General features: G+C 37.5%; 1 protein-coding gene across 16 annotated transcripts in view; it reads left to right on the top strand.

The window, feature by feature from the left end:
• TRIP12 (thyroid hormone receptor interactor 12) overlaps positions 1-14,052 on the top strand; it is a 129,374-nt gene that overhangs the window by 22,689 nt on the left and 92,633 nt on the right. For 15 of the 16 annotated variants that reach the window (XM_060193751.1, XM_060193736.1, XM_060193737.1 and 12 more), the window contains one exon: positions 6,556-6,702. In XM_060193751.1, the coding sequence (XP_060049734.1) occupies positions 6,605-6,702 (98 nt within the window). In that variant the 5' untranslated portion in view covers positions 6,556-6,604. Of the gene's footprint in view, positions 1-6,555; positions 6,703-8,340; positions 8,476-14,052 lie in introns of those variants that run through there. The other variant, XM_060193742.1, reaches the window with a different exon arrangement.

Raw genomic sequence — 14,052 nt, 5'->3', positions numbered from 1 at the left:
AGGTCCTCTAAATTCTCCTGAAAATATTTGGTTTCTCTAGTTTTCCCACTGATATGCCACAGCAACTGTTTTGATTTCATATACCCTTGCATATTTATGCTTGTGTTTCTTTAGATTCCTAGAAGTGGAATTACTGGATTTTAAGGATGTAAATAAATGAGTTTTGTTCATTTTTTTAAAGACTTATTAACAACAACAAAGAAGTAATAAACAGGAGGAGATAAAGAGAACTAGACATTACTCTGGTACTTGAGTTCATGTATCAAACTCAGCCTCATGCTTAAGAATCCAAAACTGTACCCATCTCCTAGTCCTCTGTAAATTGTTTTTTAAAAAAATATTTTAACTTCTCCACAACCCTATCCTGGCAGGCCCAGGAATCTGTGTCATAACGACTAGCGTATTGGCTAGTGGCTAAAGTGCATGGCTTAGCATTCATGAGAGTTCAGTCCTGGGATCAGCAGAGAGCACTGTGGACAGCACCACAATGACTCTGAATGGTGTCTCCTTTCTGGCAACACATCACTTTCTCCAAACATAGACTAGATATTGGTCCAAAATAGAGGTTAGAAGTTGATCTACGTAAAATACAGAGCAGAAATCGAGATGACTAAATGACATTGCACATGTGAGGCCCTGGGTTCATCTTCTGGCAGTATATAAAAATGAAAAACCTAGGTTTGGAAATAATGACTTTAGTTTTTTTTTTTTTTTTTTTTTTTGCCTCCCAGGTTATTGCTGGGATTCAGTGCCTGCACCATGAATCCACTGCTCCTGGAGGCCATTCCCCCCCCCCCTTTTTGTTGCCCTTGTTATTGTAGCCTTGTTGTGGTTATTATTATTGTTGTTGACGTCTGGATAGGACAGAGGATGGGAAGGCAGAGAGGGGGAGAGAAAGACATTATTTGTGGTTATTGTTGATGATGATGTTGTTGGATAGGACAGAGAAATGGAGAGAGAAATGGAGAGAGGAGGAGAAGACAGAGGGGGAGAGAAAGATATACGATGCACAAGGACCTGGGTTCAAGCCCCCAGTCCCCACCTGCAGGGAAAAAGCTTCACGAGTGGTCAAGCAGGGTTTCAGATGTCTCTCTCTCTCTCTCTCTCTCTTCCTCTTCTCTTCTCTCAATTCCTCTCTGTCTTATCCAATAAAATAGGAAAAATGGCCACCAGGAGCAGTGGAGACACCTGTAGACCTGCTTCACCGCCTGTGAAGCGACTCCCCTGCAGGTGGGGATCTGGGACTCGAACTGGGATGCGCCACACACGCTTAACCTGCTGTGCTACTGCCTGACTCCCTAGTATTTTTCTTAGTGATGGTTTTGTACATATCCCTGCCTAGTATAGAGGCTTTCATTACACCTACTTATTTTTACTAAAAATACTGCTATTTGTAGCAAAATGGGGCACTGGTTATAGAGCATGGTATTCTGTGTTTTTCTTTAACTTCTGAAAAATATTTTCTGATCGTATTTCTAAATTTTGCTGCACTTCATATAGCATACATGATCTTTTGAGAAAAAAAAACCACATCAGTACTGTGCATTGTTGACCTTGTTAAAGTTAATCTGTGTCTTTATTTTCTAACTTTGTCTTTAGGTTTTTAATCTTCTACAATTTGTTCCTGAAAATCTCTGGGTTCGAACACAACTGAGGGAACACAACTGAGATTTATAGGTCTGCCCCTTGCTGGAGAGAGAATGTCCTGTCTAGCCATTCTCCCTCCCCTGATACCTTTTCCCTTTGTTAATCACAGTAGCATTACCGCTTCATGAGGAACACTTTTCAGAGTAATCCATTCAAGAAAAGTGGAATAAATACTAGATTGTAGTCTTTAAAAGTCTAGATCTGGATTAGATTAGAGACTAGCCAGTTTTAACATCTTTTATCTTTTCATTTCTGGGTAGGTTTAAAAGAAAATTTTAAAGAGAACCTGATGAACTACTACTCTTATTGCCTGGCCAGTCGTTAATGGTAGCCAGCAGGATTGGCATATTTAAGCCTGGTCTTTGCACCATCTTTGTCACATGGACCAAAAGTTGCTGACTCTAGGCTGTGATACTTGAGACCTTAAGAAGAAAAAAACTTCATTAATGTTCTGAAGGATAATATGAGCTAAGACAGGATTTATATTATGAATGAGTTGCTCTATATTTAAAAGAAGTAGCAGGACTTGGGCTGTAGCTGTTTTATGATAAATCCATGATGGTGACTTACACAATTATTACACCAGTCTGGAAGGTGGCACAGTGACTAGAGCTTTGGACTTAATAGCACGAGGTCATGTGTGCCAGAATGATCTGGTTCCTTCTCTCTTACACACAAATATATCCTCAGGAAAAAACAAGGTTATTATATTGGGCTGTTGGAAAGTTCTTGACATTTTTTTCTGTACAAAAATGTGGCATCACTTTTCTGATAACCCAATAGTTAGAACAACACTTGTTAATAACTAGTTTCTGAGTTTTTCTCCAGTCCTTATTAATTAGACCACATAAATAAAACATGCATTTGAGAAAACAGCATACTAAAAATGACCGCTATTTTGGTGATATTTTGCTAAGTGTTCCCTTTTTTTTAAATTAAAATTATAATGTACATGATTATTTAAATAATTTTTGAAGGAGATATATTCATATGTGTAGCTGTTTCATAATGTGTATCCAGGATTTTATGTCTGCTTTCTCACATAATGAAATTTGACAAGCTACTTTTTTTTTTAATGAACAGAGCATTTTAAACTTACTGTAGATAACTTTAACATCTCTATTGTAATTTTTCCTTCTGTATATTAGTCATGTCCTTGACTTTTGTCCTTTGATTTGTTTTAGAACACTTTCCAGCAGTTTGAGTTTTTCCCTTTGCACCCTGGAGTTAATTTTTGGTTATTTTCCCTTTCAGTGGAAAAGATCATCTTCATGACAGGTCATTGTACTTTCTGCTTGGTTTAATGATTATTTGCCACCTGATCTAATTTTGGTTTGCTGTTTCTCTTACCTGCTTCCTCCTGTGTGGGTCTCCCCCCCCCCCCCCCCCCGCGCTCTCTTTCTCTCTCTAGGTTAGTCAGGGGAGGGAATTAAGTACAGATGGTGTTTCTGTCTTCTTTTTTTAGTAGCCACACTTTGTCATTCTGGAGCCTGTACTGGGCCCTAGGAGTACTTTAATCCTTTGTTGGCCTAGCTCCACATTTCTGAATTTTTTTCAAGGAAGGAGTTATAAAATTTTAAAGGGATTATCTTCTTAGCCTTTTCATTTTTAAAAATTCAGTTTCCCCTTTTTTTTGTACTAAGCTTATACATGAGTATAAACTTCTTGTATGGTTTAGAACTTTTCTCTAGTTTGATGAGATTATGTTTTTGCATTAAAGTTTTTGTTTTATTTTATTTCAGGATGGATTCGAGAAAAATGGTGGTCATGGGGGTTGTGGTTGTCATCACTATAACTTTGTTACTGATCTTTAGAGAGAAGGGCAAGGGGGAGGGAGGGATATACAGCACTGAAACTGACCAGTGCCAGAGCACTCCCTCATGGTAGCTTCAACTTGGGTCACATTCAGGACAAATGACAAAGCAGGCAACCTTCCAGGTGAGCTTTCTTGCTGACTGGAGAAAAAGGTCTTTGCTTTCTTCTATTTCTCCTACAAATCTTTTTTTTTTTTTTTTTTAATATTTTGTTTATTTTATTTTTGAGAGAGATGCAAAGAGAGAGAGACACACACACACAGAAACACCAAACACCAGAGTACTGCTCAGCTCTGGATTATGGTGATGCAGGGGATTGAACCTGGGATTTGGAAGCCTCAGGCATGAGGGTCTGTTTGCATAACCATTATGCTATCGCCCCCACCTTCTACAAATCTACAAATACTCAAGGAATATTGGTGTCTTTTTCTGTTTTGTTACTAAACATATTAGCAGAAACAGTTGTGAACTTCAAATTTTGTTGAAAAAGGACATTTCTGAGAGTTACAGCATGATTTGTAAAGATGTAACTGTTAGGTTTCATATACAGAATAATATAATTTGTGAAAACAATACCAAAATTGATTTCATTCTTTCCAGATGGCATGTACTCTAGATTCTTAAGGCATGTTACAGTGATAACGTAGTGAGTGCTGGCATCAATTTATAGTCTCAGTACTGAACTAAGTTTAGTGTTGGGTGACACTTGAAAGATCAAGTATTCTAGGCATTTCATTTTTTTAATGTAAATTTGTAAATATACAAATAGAAATTATTCAGAGTTCAGGCTCTAATTGCTCACTTAACTATTTACAACTTTTTCTTTAAAAGGATTAGATGTCAGCAGAACAAGCAGAGAGAATGGTTGAATTAATGCTTTGGAGTAGAATCATATAGTGAAAGGTATTCTTCCCTTTGACATTCTGGAGAGTTGAGTTCAGCTGTTAGGTGTGTCCCTAAATAGATATGTGCTCTTAGCAGTTAGCTGACTCTCTGGAAGAGGACTTTTTCTTCCATAAATCAGTTACCTCTGATACAGATTGACACTTGAGTTAATGGTTTCTACTTTAATGTTCATTTTTATGCTCTTGCTCAAAGGCTTTATATGGGGGGGAGCAAAACACTGGCATTTACTTTCACAGAATTACAGGTTTATCCATGGAAGAGAAGTGTATTTTAGGGACTTGATTGTCCAGCATTATTAACTGGACTTAGTTTCTAGTTTAAACATTCTGAGAGTCTTTTAGGTTGAACTCTGCTTACATTCTCTTTAGGTTAAAATAATTCTAGCATTATTTTTATGTTTTCTTAACTTTTGTATATTTTAAATTTCAGTGACTCAAAATACAAATTTTAATAAAAACACGGTAGGCATGTTTTATTAAAATATACTCAGTCAAGGCCCCAGCCTTAGAGATAAATGAATATGTTAAAGGCAGATGGTAACACATCAATAAACAACTGTCTTTTCATTTGCTATTCTTCAGATTTCAAGAATTATGGGCACTATTTTTTGGGGGGGTTATTTTTATTTATAAAATAAAAAATATGGACAAGACCATAGGATAAGAAGGGTATAATTCCACACAGTTGCCACTATCAGAGTTCCATATCCCATCCTTTCCCTTGAAAGCTTACCTATCCTTTATCTCTCTGGGAACATGGACCCAGGATCATTGTGTGGTGCAGAAGGTGAAAGGTGTGGCTTCTGTAATTGCTTCTCTACTGGACATGGGCATTGGCAGGTTGATCCATACATCTCTTACCCCCCCCCCCCCCCAGCCTGTTTCTATCTTTCCCTAGTGGGATAGTGCTCTGGTGAGGTGGGGTTCCAGGGTTCATTGGTGAGGTCATCTGAATTATGGGCATTATTGGGTGATAGCAGGCTGATAAATTGTGAAGGTGTTGAGAGCTTTCTTAATGTTACTGTGGTCAGATAACCTGTTTGACAAATGTTTATTTGCATGACAACTCCCCTTTACCAAACAGTAGAACTTTAACAACTTCAATCTAGGAAGTAGCTGATTGCAATCTAAAAACCCTGTTTAAGTGGTCTCGGAGGTGCTAGAATAAGATCAGAACATCATTCTAGCATATGCATTGCCATGGATTGGATTCTTGACCTCTTTGCTGGAGATGACTGTTTTACATCTTTGCCATTAGGGTGCAAGTCTGGAACTGCTGGTGCACAGGGCACCAGCTGCAGTACCGCTCTAATAAATACTGTTTGATACTGATGGTGCTATCTTATCTCCCTAGCTCCATACATCTTTCTTTGATACTTATATTGGCTTGTAACCCTTATCCCCCCCCCCCATCAGTTAAAATGATTTTGTTTTCAATTTCTTGTAGTTAAGAACCCTGTGAGGTATGTAGCATACTGACTTTTTTAAGCTCTGGCTTGTGGTGTGGTGGTGGTGGGAGATTGAACCTGGGACTTTGGAGCCTCAGGCAGGAGGGTCTCTTTGCTTAACCATTATGCCATCTACTCCCACCATACTGACTTTCTGTGAATGTTAACAGAAATCTAGATAGTCTCTCATTCAAGGTCACACAGCTAACAGCTGCTGATGAAATTCCAGGCTATCTAGTGCCATTTACTAAATTTTCTGTATTTGAGATGCTTTTCTCACTTCTCCATTGAGTCACAGTTTGACAATTTACTTTGTATTTTTCATTTCACTTATTCACAACAATGCTCTGAGTAGGCATGGCATTTGCTGTTTTTAATTTTGTGGCTGAGGACTGAGGTTTAAACTGATTTGTACCAAGGCAGATTCCTTTAGTAACTGTTACTAGATTTGAGCCAGGGCTTTTTCAAACACAGCCATAGAAGTGTGGAGACATGACAGATACAGGTGCTATTTTCTTTGAGTTGGGAGTTTATGGTCATCCGTAAGAAGTTTAAATCAGCTTGTAGACTACACTCTCTATACTTGTCTTCTTTACATTTTAGTAACATAAAAATCAGCCCTTAAACTATGTATTAAAGTTATTCATTGAGATTGCCTACACAAAATCTGGATTATTCCTTGCTTTTCTATGTTGCTGTATGTATATCTCATTTATTTATTTTTTTCTTTATTTCTTTCAGTGAATGGTAGTGTCTAGAAAGGGTATGTCCCTTCAAGAGAGAGGTGCCAATGTCCAACCGGCCTAATAACAATCCAGGGGGGTCACTGCGACGTTCACAGAGGAACACCGCCGGGGCCCAGCCACAAGACGACACGATAGGAGGGAGGTATGTATTATTTCATAATGACTTGAAAGGAAATTGGAAATAGAAGGAAATACTTTAACACAACATTATGATAACTAAAACTTTAATGCTCTTTATAGATAGGTCATTTTTCCTAGTTTCTGAACCAGGTAATAATACAAGTAAAGCTTGAATTAAAAGCAGTTCTTCAACCAACCACCAAATATTTGAGGCCCATGAAGTAGCTCTTAGTCATTGGCATTATTGAAACTGTACTTTACAGCTTGCTAGTACATAATGGTTTCTTGCTTGCCCTTTTCAGTACCTCAGTACATATGCAATGCCGTGTCAACCATGTGTGTTCCTTTTATGTGTATCTCATCTGCACTACTGAAAGGAAACCGCTTGTTCTAGGTGTTTTTTTATGTCTCTGGGGCTTCAGTGCTACAGAGCAACTTTTCACCCTCTCCCCAGATGGAAAAAAAGTGATAAAGAGGCAGAGACAAAATAGCATTGAAGCTCCCTTCAGTGTGGTGGGTCCAGGCTCAAATGTGGGTTGTCGGTATGACAAAACAAACTTACTATCCAGGTGAGCTATCTTGCAGGCCCTATTATAAGTATTTGAGTTTTTCTAAACTTATTTTTTTTTCTTTGAGGGGATTAATGGTTTATAGTCAACAGTAAAATGTAGTAGTTTGTATACATGTAACATTTCTCAAGCCGTTTTCCACGTAACAATTTAACACCCTCTAAGTCCTACTCTGCCATCATGTTCAGAATATGAGTGATACCTAGCTTTTGAGGTGTTTTCCTCATCTTATTTACAGTATGGATGTTGTAAGGTTGATTAAACAGTCTGATTTTGCTGGAGTTATTCTCATCTTCTTAGTCTGGCGTTCAGCGTTTTTGTTTGTTTTTAACTTGGAGTTGTATAGGTTGTGGGAAGAATCAGTTGTGTCTTTTGAATGTAAAACTCAGTGTCTGCTTTAACTAAGTACCATTTTATTTTTGAAACAATTGGAACTTTATTTGCAAGGCCTTGTTCTCTATTAGTCATTAGAAAGCAGTGACTTAATTCTAACCCTGTGACCTGACAGCATATGACTATATGAATATGTGTGTGTGTGTGTGTGTGTATGTGTGTATGTGTGTATGTGTGTATGTGTGTATGTGTGTGTGTGTGGGGTCTGGTGAATTATAAGATTAAATTGTCATATGAAAAGAGTAAGTAGAAATAAGTCAGACTAGACTTTGGTCTAAACAGTGTGAATACAGTTAACGCCTCTGTCATTAATTAGCTCTGTCGTCTTTGTCGGTTTCCCCCCCCCCCAGGAAACCTCAGCTTCTTAGTCCACACGGTGTGGGTACCTATTTCAAGGGGTTACTGGCTAACTTCATTATTAATATCTATTTCTTAGCACAATACTTAATACAGACTTCTGCTCTGAAGTTAGTCGTTTTTTAATTTTATTATTTTTATTTATTCGATAGAGACAGCCAGAAATTGAGAGGGAAGGGTGAAACAGAGACACCTGCAGCCCTACTTCACCTCTCGTGAAGCTTTCCCCCTGCAGGTGGGGACCAGGGGTTTGAACCTTGGTTCATTACATGCTGTAATGAGAGTGCTCAACCTGGTGCGTGACCGCCTGGCCCCATGGTCTTTGCTTTTTCACTATTCAGATTATTCATGGAAGGAGCCCATATCATCTTAGCCATGGCTTCTTTGCTCCAACCTGGGTCTCCCCCCCCCCCCCAAACCAGAATACTCTAGGTTATGGCTGTGCCAGGGATTGAACCTAGGACCTGGTGTCTGAGGTAAGAAAGTCTGTTGCTTAAGTCATTGTGCTGTCTCCCCTGGCACTTACTTTTTATGGTGTTCATTAATAACTTCACTTTCCCATTATAAAATGTTACGCATTAGAGAATTTTGAAAATAGGGAAGAGTGTGGGAAAAAAAAAATCCACAGTCCATTAATTTACCTTGTTAACACTGGACTATTTCTCCGTGGCCTTTTAGTAGTGCATATACATTTTTATAATACAAGTGTGTAGATGTGTGCACATAAATGACAGACCCTCTGAACAACTGCTGTTTTATACATGTTAATCCTCAGGTTATATTTGGAATCTGACACATAACTGACAGACATTTTGGACTGTCCACAGAAAGTTGCTTCTAAAAGTCCACAGTGTTTTAGCACTATTACCTTTACTCTGTGACAGCAAAATCATATGTACTGTATATGTAAAGTTACTGAATATTATGGTTATACATTTTAACTTTTTTCCCATTCTAGTATTAAAATAATTACTAGTGATTTATATAATCATAATATAATGGTTGTTTTCTTTTTTTAAAAAATAATTTTATTTCCTTTTGATGTCCTTGTTTTATTGTTGTAGTTGTTGTCGTTGTTGTCGGATAGGACAGAGAAATGGAGAGAGGAGGGGAAGACAGACAGGGAGAGAAAGACAGATACCTGCAGACCTGCTTCACTGCTTATGAAGAGGCTCCCCTGCAGGTGGGGAGCTGGGGGTTGGAACTGAGACCCTCTACACCAGTCCTTGCACTCTGCGCCACGTGTGCTTAACCCACTGTGCTACTGCCCGGCTCCCATGGTTGTGTATTTTTAAATACTAGTGGGAAACAAATGGAACTAATACTAGTGATTGAGATGTGTCAGTTTTGAGGTAGGTGGTAGCACATCAAGTAAAGCCTAAATGTACAATGTGCCAGACCTGGGTTCAAGCCCCTGTTCCCACCTGCAAGGGTGAAGCTTCATGAGTGGTGCAGCAGTGTCGCAGGTATTTCTCTCTCCCTCACAATTTCTCTATCTAAAATAAATACATGTACACTGATTTAGGGGCATGGGGGTGGTATAGTGGGGTAAAATGTAGGACTTTGACTTTTTTCCTTTTTTTTTTAAAAAAAAAACACACCAGAGCACTGTTCAGCTCTGGCTTGCTGTACCAGGGAGTGATCCTAGGACCTTAGGCATATAATTACTGTTATTTAACAAGTTGACCTATTTTCCTCTGCCTAAAAAAGAAGAATAAAGAAAATTGTTAGTAATTAAAAAGTGGTTTAGAAGATTAGAAAATTATGGGGGTGTATAGTTGCATACCCACCACCAAAGTTCTGTGTCTTCCCCAAGAATTTTTTTAAAAATATTATTTATTTTGGGTAGAGACAGGGAAATTGAAAGGGACACACACACACACAAACACACACTCACATACACACACACTATTTCCCCCTATCCCCCTGACTGAGACTAGGGTTTTGAACCCAGGTCCTTGTGCACTATAATTTGTATACTTGACCAGGTACACCACCACCTGGTCCTAAAAATAAATTTTTAAAGTGTTTCTGGAATAGCGGTAAACATGCTGAAGAATATAAGACAGAATATTTCTAGTGTTTTTATAGCTTTAATGCCCTGCCTTCAGTAATAATAAACTAGCTCTCAGAATTTATGCTTTTACCTATGTTTAACACTATTGTCCTACAAAAGTAGCACAAGAAATAGGGCCTTGGGAGTAGAGTAGGGGATGGAGGGGCCCAGCTTAGTATCATAAGTGTCATTTTCCAAATCATTAAAATTTGCTTACAATTTTTATGAAACAATTGTTAAGAGGGCCAGCAAGATAACTTTCTTGGTTAATATAATAATATGCCTATGTACACCACCCTAGTTTGAGCACAGCCTTCATCACACTGAAGAAAGCTTCAGTGCTATAGCTTCTTTCTGTCTCTGTCTTTCTATGAGTTGTTCTCCTGGAGTGGTAAAGCCCCAGTGATGACCAGACAAACAAAAAGAGATTTAAGGGATTGAGGATTGTATACTCAGTAAAGTACACATATTTACAAAGCACCAGGACCGGTCCACCAAGTTCCTGGTCCCTCTGTCGTTCTCCATCTTTTGCAGAAAAGAAAGGAAAAAACAAAAGGCCACTGGGAACAGTGGTGCTGTTGTGTAAGCATCAATCCCCAGTGATCTAATGCTGGGGTCAAATAAATAAAGATTTATGTATCTATAAGAGAGGAGGCGAGAGAACCGAAGCATCACTGGCATGGTTGGGGATTGAACCCCAACCTTGTACTTGGGAATCCAGTGTCATATAACTATAAATATACAGATTTTTTATTTTAATGTGGGTAGATATAACTATGATCAAAACAGAACTTTAGCTCCTAAATATTAACATTTTATCTAGAATGCAAATTTGAAGTTACTTGAATTTCATTTCACTTAATTTGACAGTTTCTTGTGATTGTGATAAAATATCAGAACAGGAAGGGAGTTTTTTTTTTTTGTTTTGATTTTGTTTTTAAACTAAATTTGCTGGAGACCTTGTATTATGTGCATTTTCTGTACAAAAATGCATCACATCTTCTAAGAGACCTACTTGCTTTTTTGGAAGTGAAACGATTGAGGCTAATTTGAGAGCAATGACAACATTTCTTTAATTCTTATTTGCCTAGGTTTCCTATGTGACATGCTTTTATGGTATTTGTTTGCTAAAACCAGCAGCGCCATCACAGAAATGTGTTCATAGCAATACAGTGATTCAGATAATGTAATAATAGCATCTGTACCTTAGTTGAATGTTTATTTCAATTGAAATAGAACTGCTAAGTGCATAATTGCTGTTTTCTATATGTGGTTCTTTGCTTAAGTATATTCAGTTAGTGTGTCGTTAGGATTTTATGTCTGATTTTCTGTTCTAAAATGAGTGATTCTTGTCAGTGTAGAAACCACTTGATCTGTATGCTGAAGTTCTGAGAGGAAGTTAGGTGTGAAACACAATTGAAATGTGTTAATTCAGTTTCAAATTCCCCTAGAGGTTAGTTCATTCATTTAATCCACTGTTTTCTTCAAACATGAATTAAACTTGAATGCTTAGTTTCCTTCCTTTGACCACTGCTGCCCTTCGCCCAAATCAAGGTCACTTACAAAGAGTAGTTATTCAGATTAAAGAAAGTTGAATCTGTAGTCGCTCCTATTACCCTCTGTTCTTTTTCTCCTTACTGCTTTCCTATTATTTTTCTTTCCCATTTCTTCCATAATTTTTTCCTTTCTTCTGTTCTTTTCTTCTTTAAGAAATCACTCCCTTGCACTGTTTCTCTGTATTGGCTTTCTCTCAGGGATACTTCCCAGCCTTTCCTATTACTAGCACAAGTTTTTGTAGGCTACCCCTTCCTCTTGACCTTGCCGTAGCATCTTCATTTTTATTGTGTGTCTTTTTTCCTGTCTTTTCTGAAATGGCAGTGATTGGATCAAATTCAATTTTATAGCACTTTGGGTTAAGACTGCAATAATGACCTTTTCTACGAAAGGAAGAAAAAAGTGTTTATCAAAAAATGATATTGCCAGAGGAAAAAAAAAATGATATTGGAATGCTTTAGGAAAAGGTGGGAACCATGATTATTATTATTTATGCTTTCTGTTTCTGCTCTGAGATTTCCTATGGTTTGAATGCCCATGTTTAAACTTTGGCCTCTAGTTTTCTCTCTGTTCTTTTTATTTCTATTTTTTTACTATGCCAGTATTTTGAGTATGACTGATGAAATCTATCAGTACTTTGTTTTTTCCTTTAATGGCTCTTTTATTGTAATTTGACAAAAATTTTAATGTTGAGTAAATGCTTAAATCTAAATCAGCTCCATCTATTCCATTAATTTTTCTTGTCTGCTAAGGTTTATAGGTTTATAGCTTTATTTTTTAATTTACCAGTAGTGTGTCATTGCTTGAAACTAGTTTTTTCCAGTTAGTTTATGATAGAAGGTTGAGGTGGGGGTAGATAGCATAATAGTTATGTGAAGAGATTTTTATACCTGAGACTCCAAAGTCCCAGGTTCAGTCCCCCACACCACCATAAGCCAGAACTGAGCAGTGATCTGGTTTAAAAACAAAAAAAAAAGTTGAGCAGACAGTGGGACTCTACTGAAGCTGGGCTTGAATCTGGATTGCACTTGTGGTAAAGCAAGCTAACTACCCAAGTGAGATATTTTGCCCATTGTATAATAGCTTGCTAATATTGTTAAAGCAGGGATTTTCTTTAAGCCAGTATTAATTATACAGAAAGAAAAAAATCATTTTGGTCAACTATTTCAAAGAAGTGGAATATAGAGAAAACACAAAGAAAATAAATATGATTCAAAGAGAAGACTTTGAATATTTTGGTTTTTGTTACTAGAGTAAATTAGCATGTAGCTGATTGCCTAGTAAAGGAAAAATCAGATCCTCCTTTCACACTCAGTATTTTCTTGTGTCATGATCTGTCTCACCAGGCATCAAACTCACAGGTCCAACTTGACCTGCTGTGCCACCTCCCAGCTGCTCCTTTCAGGTATCTCTTTAGGTTTTCAGAAATAAAATTGAAAGGGAGCTTATTATGGTCAGCTTATTCCACATAATTTTTCCCCTTGCAATTGATCATTGTTAGTCAAAAGTTTTTCTTGTTCTACATTATTTGTTCTAACACTTTTTTTCACTGCTAATTTGTTAGGGAAATGGCCACTAATCTATAATAATTTGGTTATACATGAGAAAAAACAGGCTTGAGGAGTGAGAACTGAATGAAAGTATTTTTGATATATACTAAGTTTGCATGCCAGCACATTCTCTTTCAACTTAGAGAAGTTGAATAGAATGGTTTTATTTATTTATTATAAGTTAAATACTTAGTTTTATTTATTTATGGTTATAGTTAGTCCCACTTTTGTTATAGTGATATTTTTTTGTGGAATAATATTTGCCAAATTTTCATCCAGAAATTGAAATGGTTGTTACTCTTCTAGAAACTGCTCCTGTCTGCACATTATATAGCTTCTCTCTTCCTCCCTGCCTCCAGTCATTTAATATTGATTAACAAATAGGTTTTCTTTGATTAAAATGGTCATTTGACATGATTGGAGCAAGAGTATGGATTAAATCAGCTGTGAAACAGGGTGATTATGCTGCAGTAACAGCATCTCCTAAGTAGTGACAATATCACTATTAGAAAACTGCCATTATGGGTCAGCTGCAGGCTCTGTTCCATGCCTGCACACAGCTATTCAGGCATCTTTGCTGGCAGGTTAAGTGGATTGGCCTTCTTACTCCAAGGCAGCACAGAAGTAATTCATTTTTACTCACATTACTATGACCAGAGCAGTCAGTTTACTTGACTTCCTGTGACTTTCAATTAACTGGTCATGTAGCTTCCAACTGGTTTGGCAAGTACTTAAGTACTTGTACACAAGTATCATGCGTTTGGAAAGAGCAGAAACAGAATGTCTGTAAACAGCACATTGTAAACTTTTACACACTTTAAAGTCATTTTATTTTTGGCACTCTTGGGACTCAGACGTGTAATTTCACTGCTCGAGACTTAACTACCAGAGAA

Source organism: Erinaceus europaeus, chromosome 7, assembly GCF_950295315.1.
Source record: "Erinaceus europaeus chromosome 7, mEriEur2.1, whole genome shotgun sequence".
NCBI classification, from domain to species: Eukaryota; Metazoa; Chordata; class Mammalia; order Eulipotyphla; family Erinaceidae; genus Erinaceus; species Erinaceus europaeus.
This window is presented reverse-complemented; position numbering and strand designations above follow the sequence as displayed.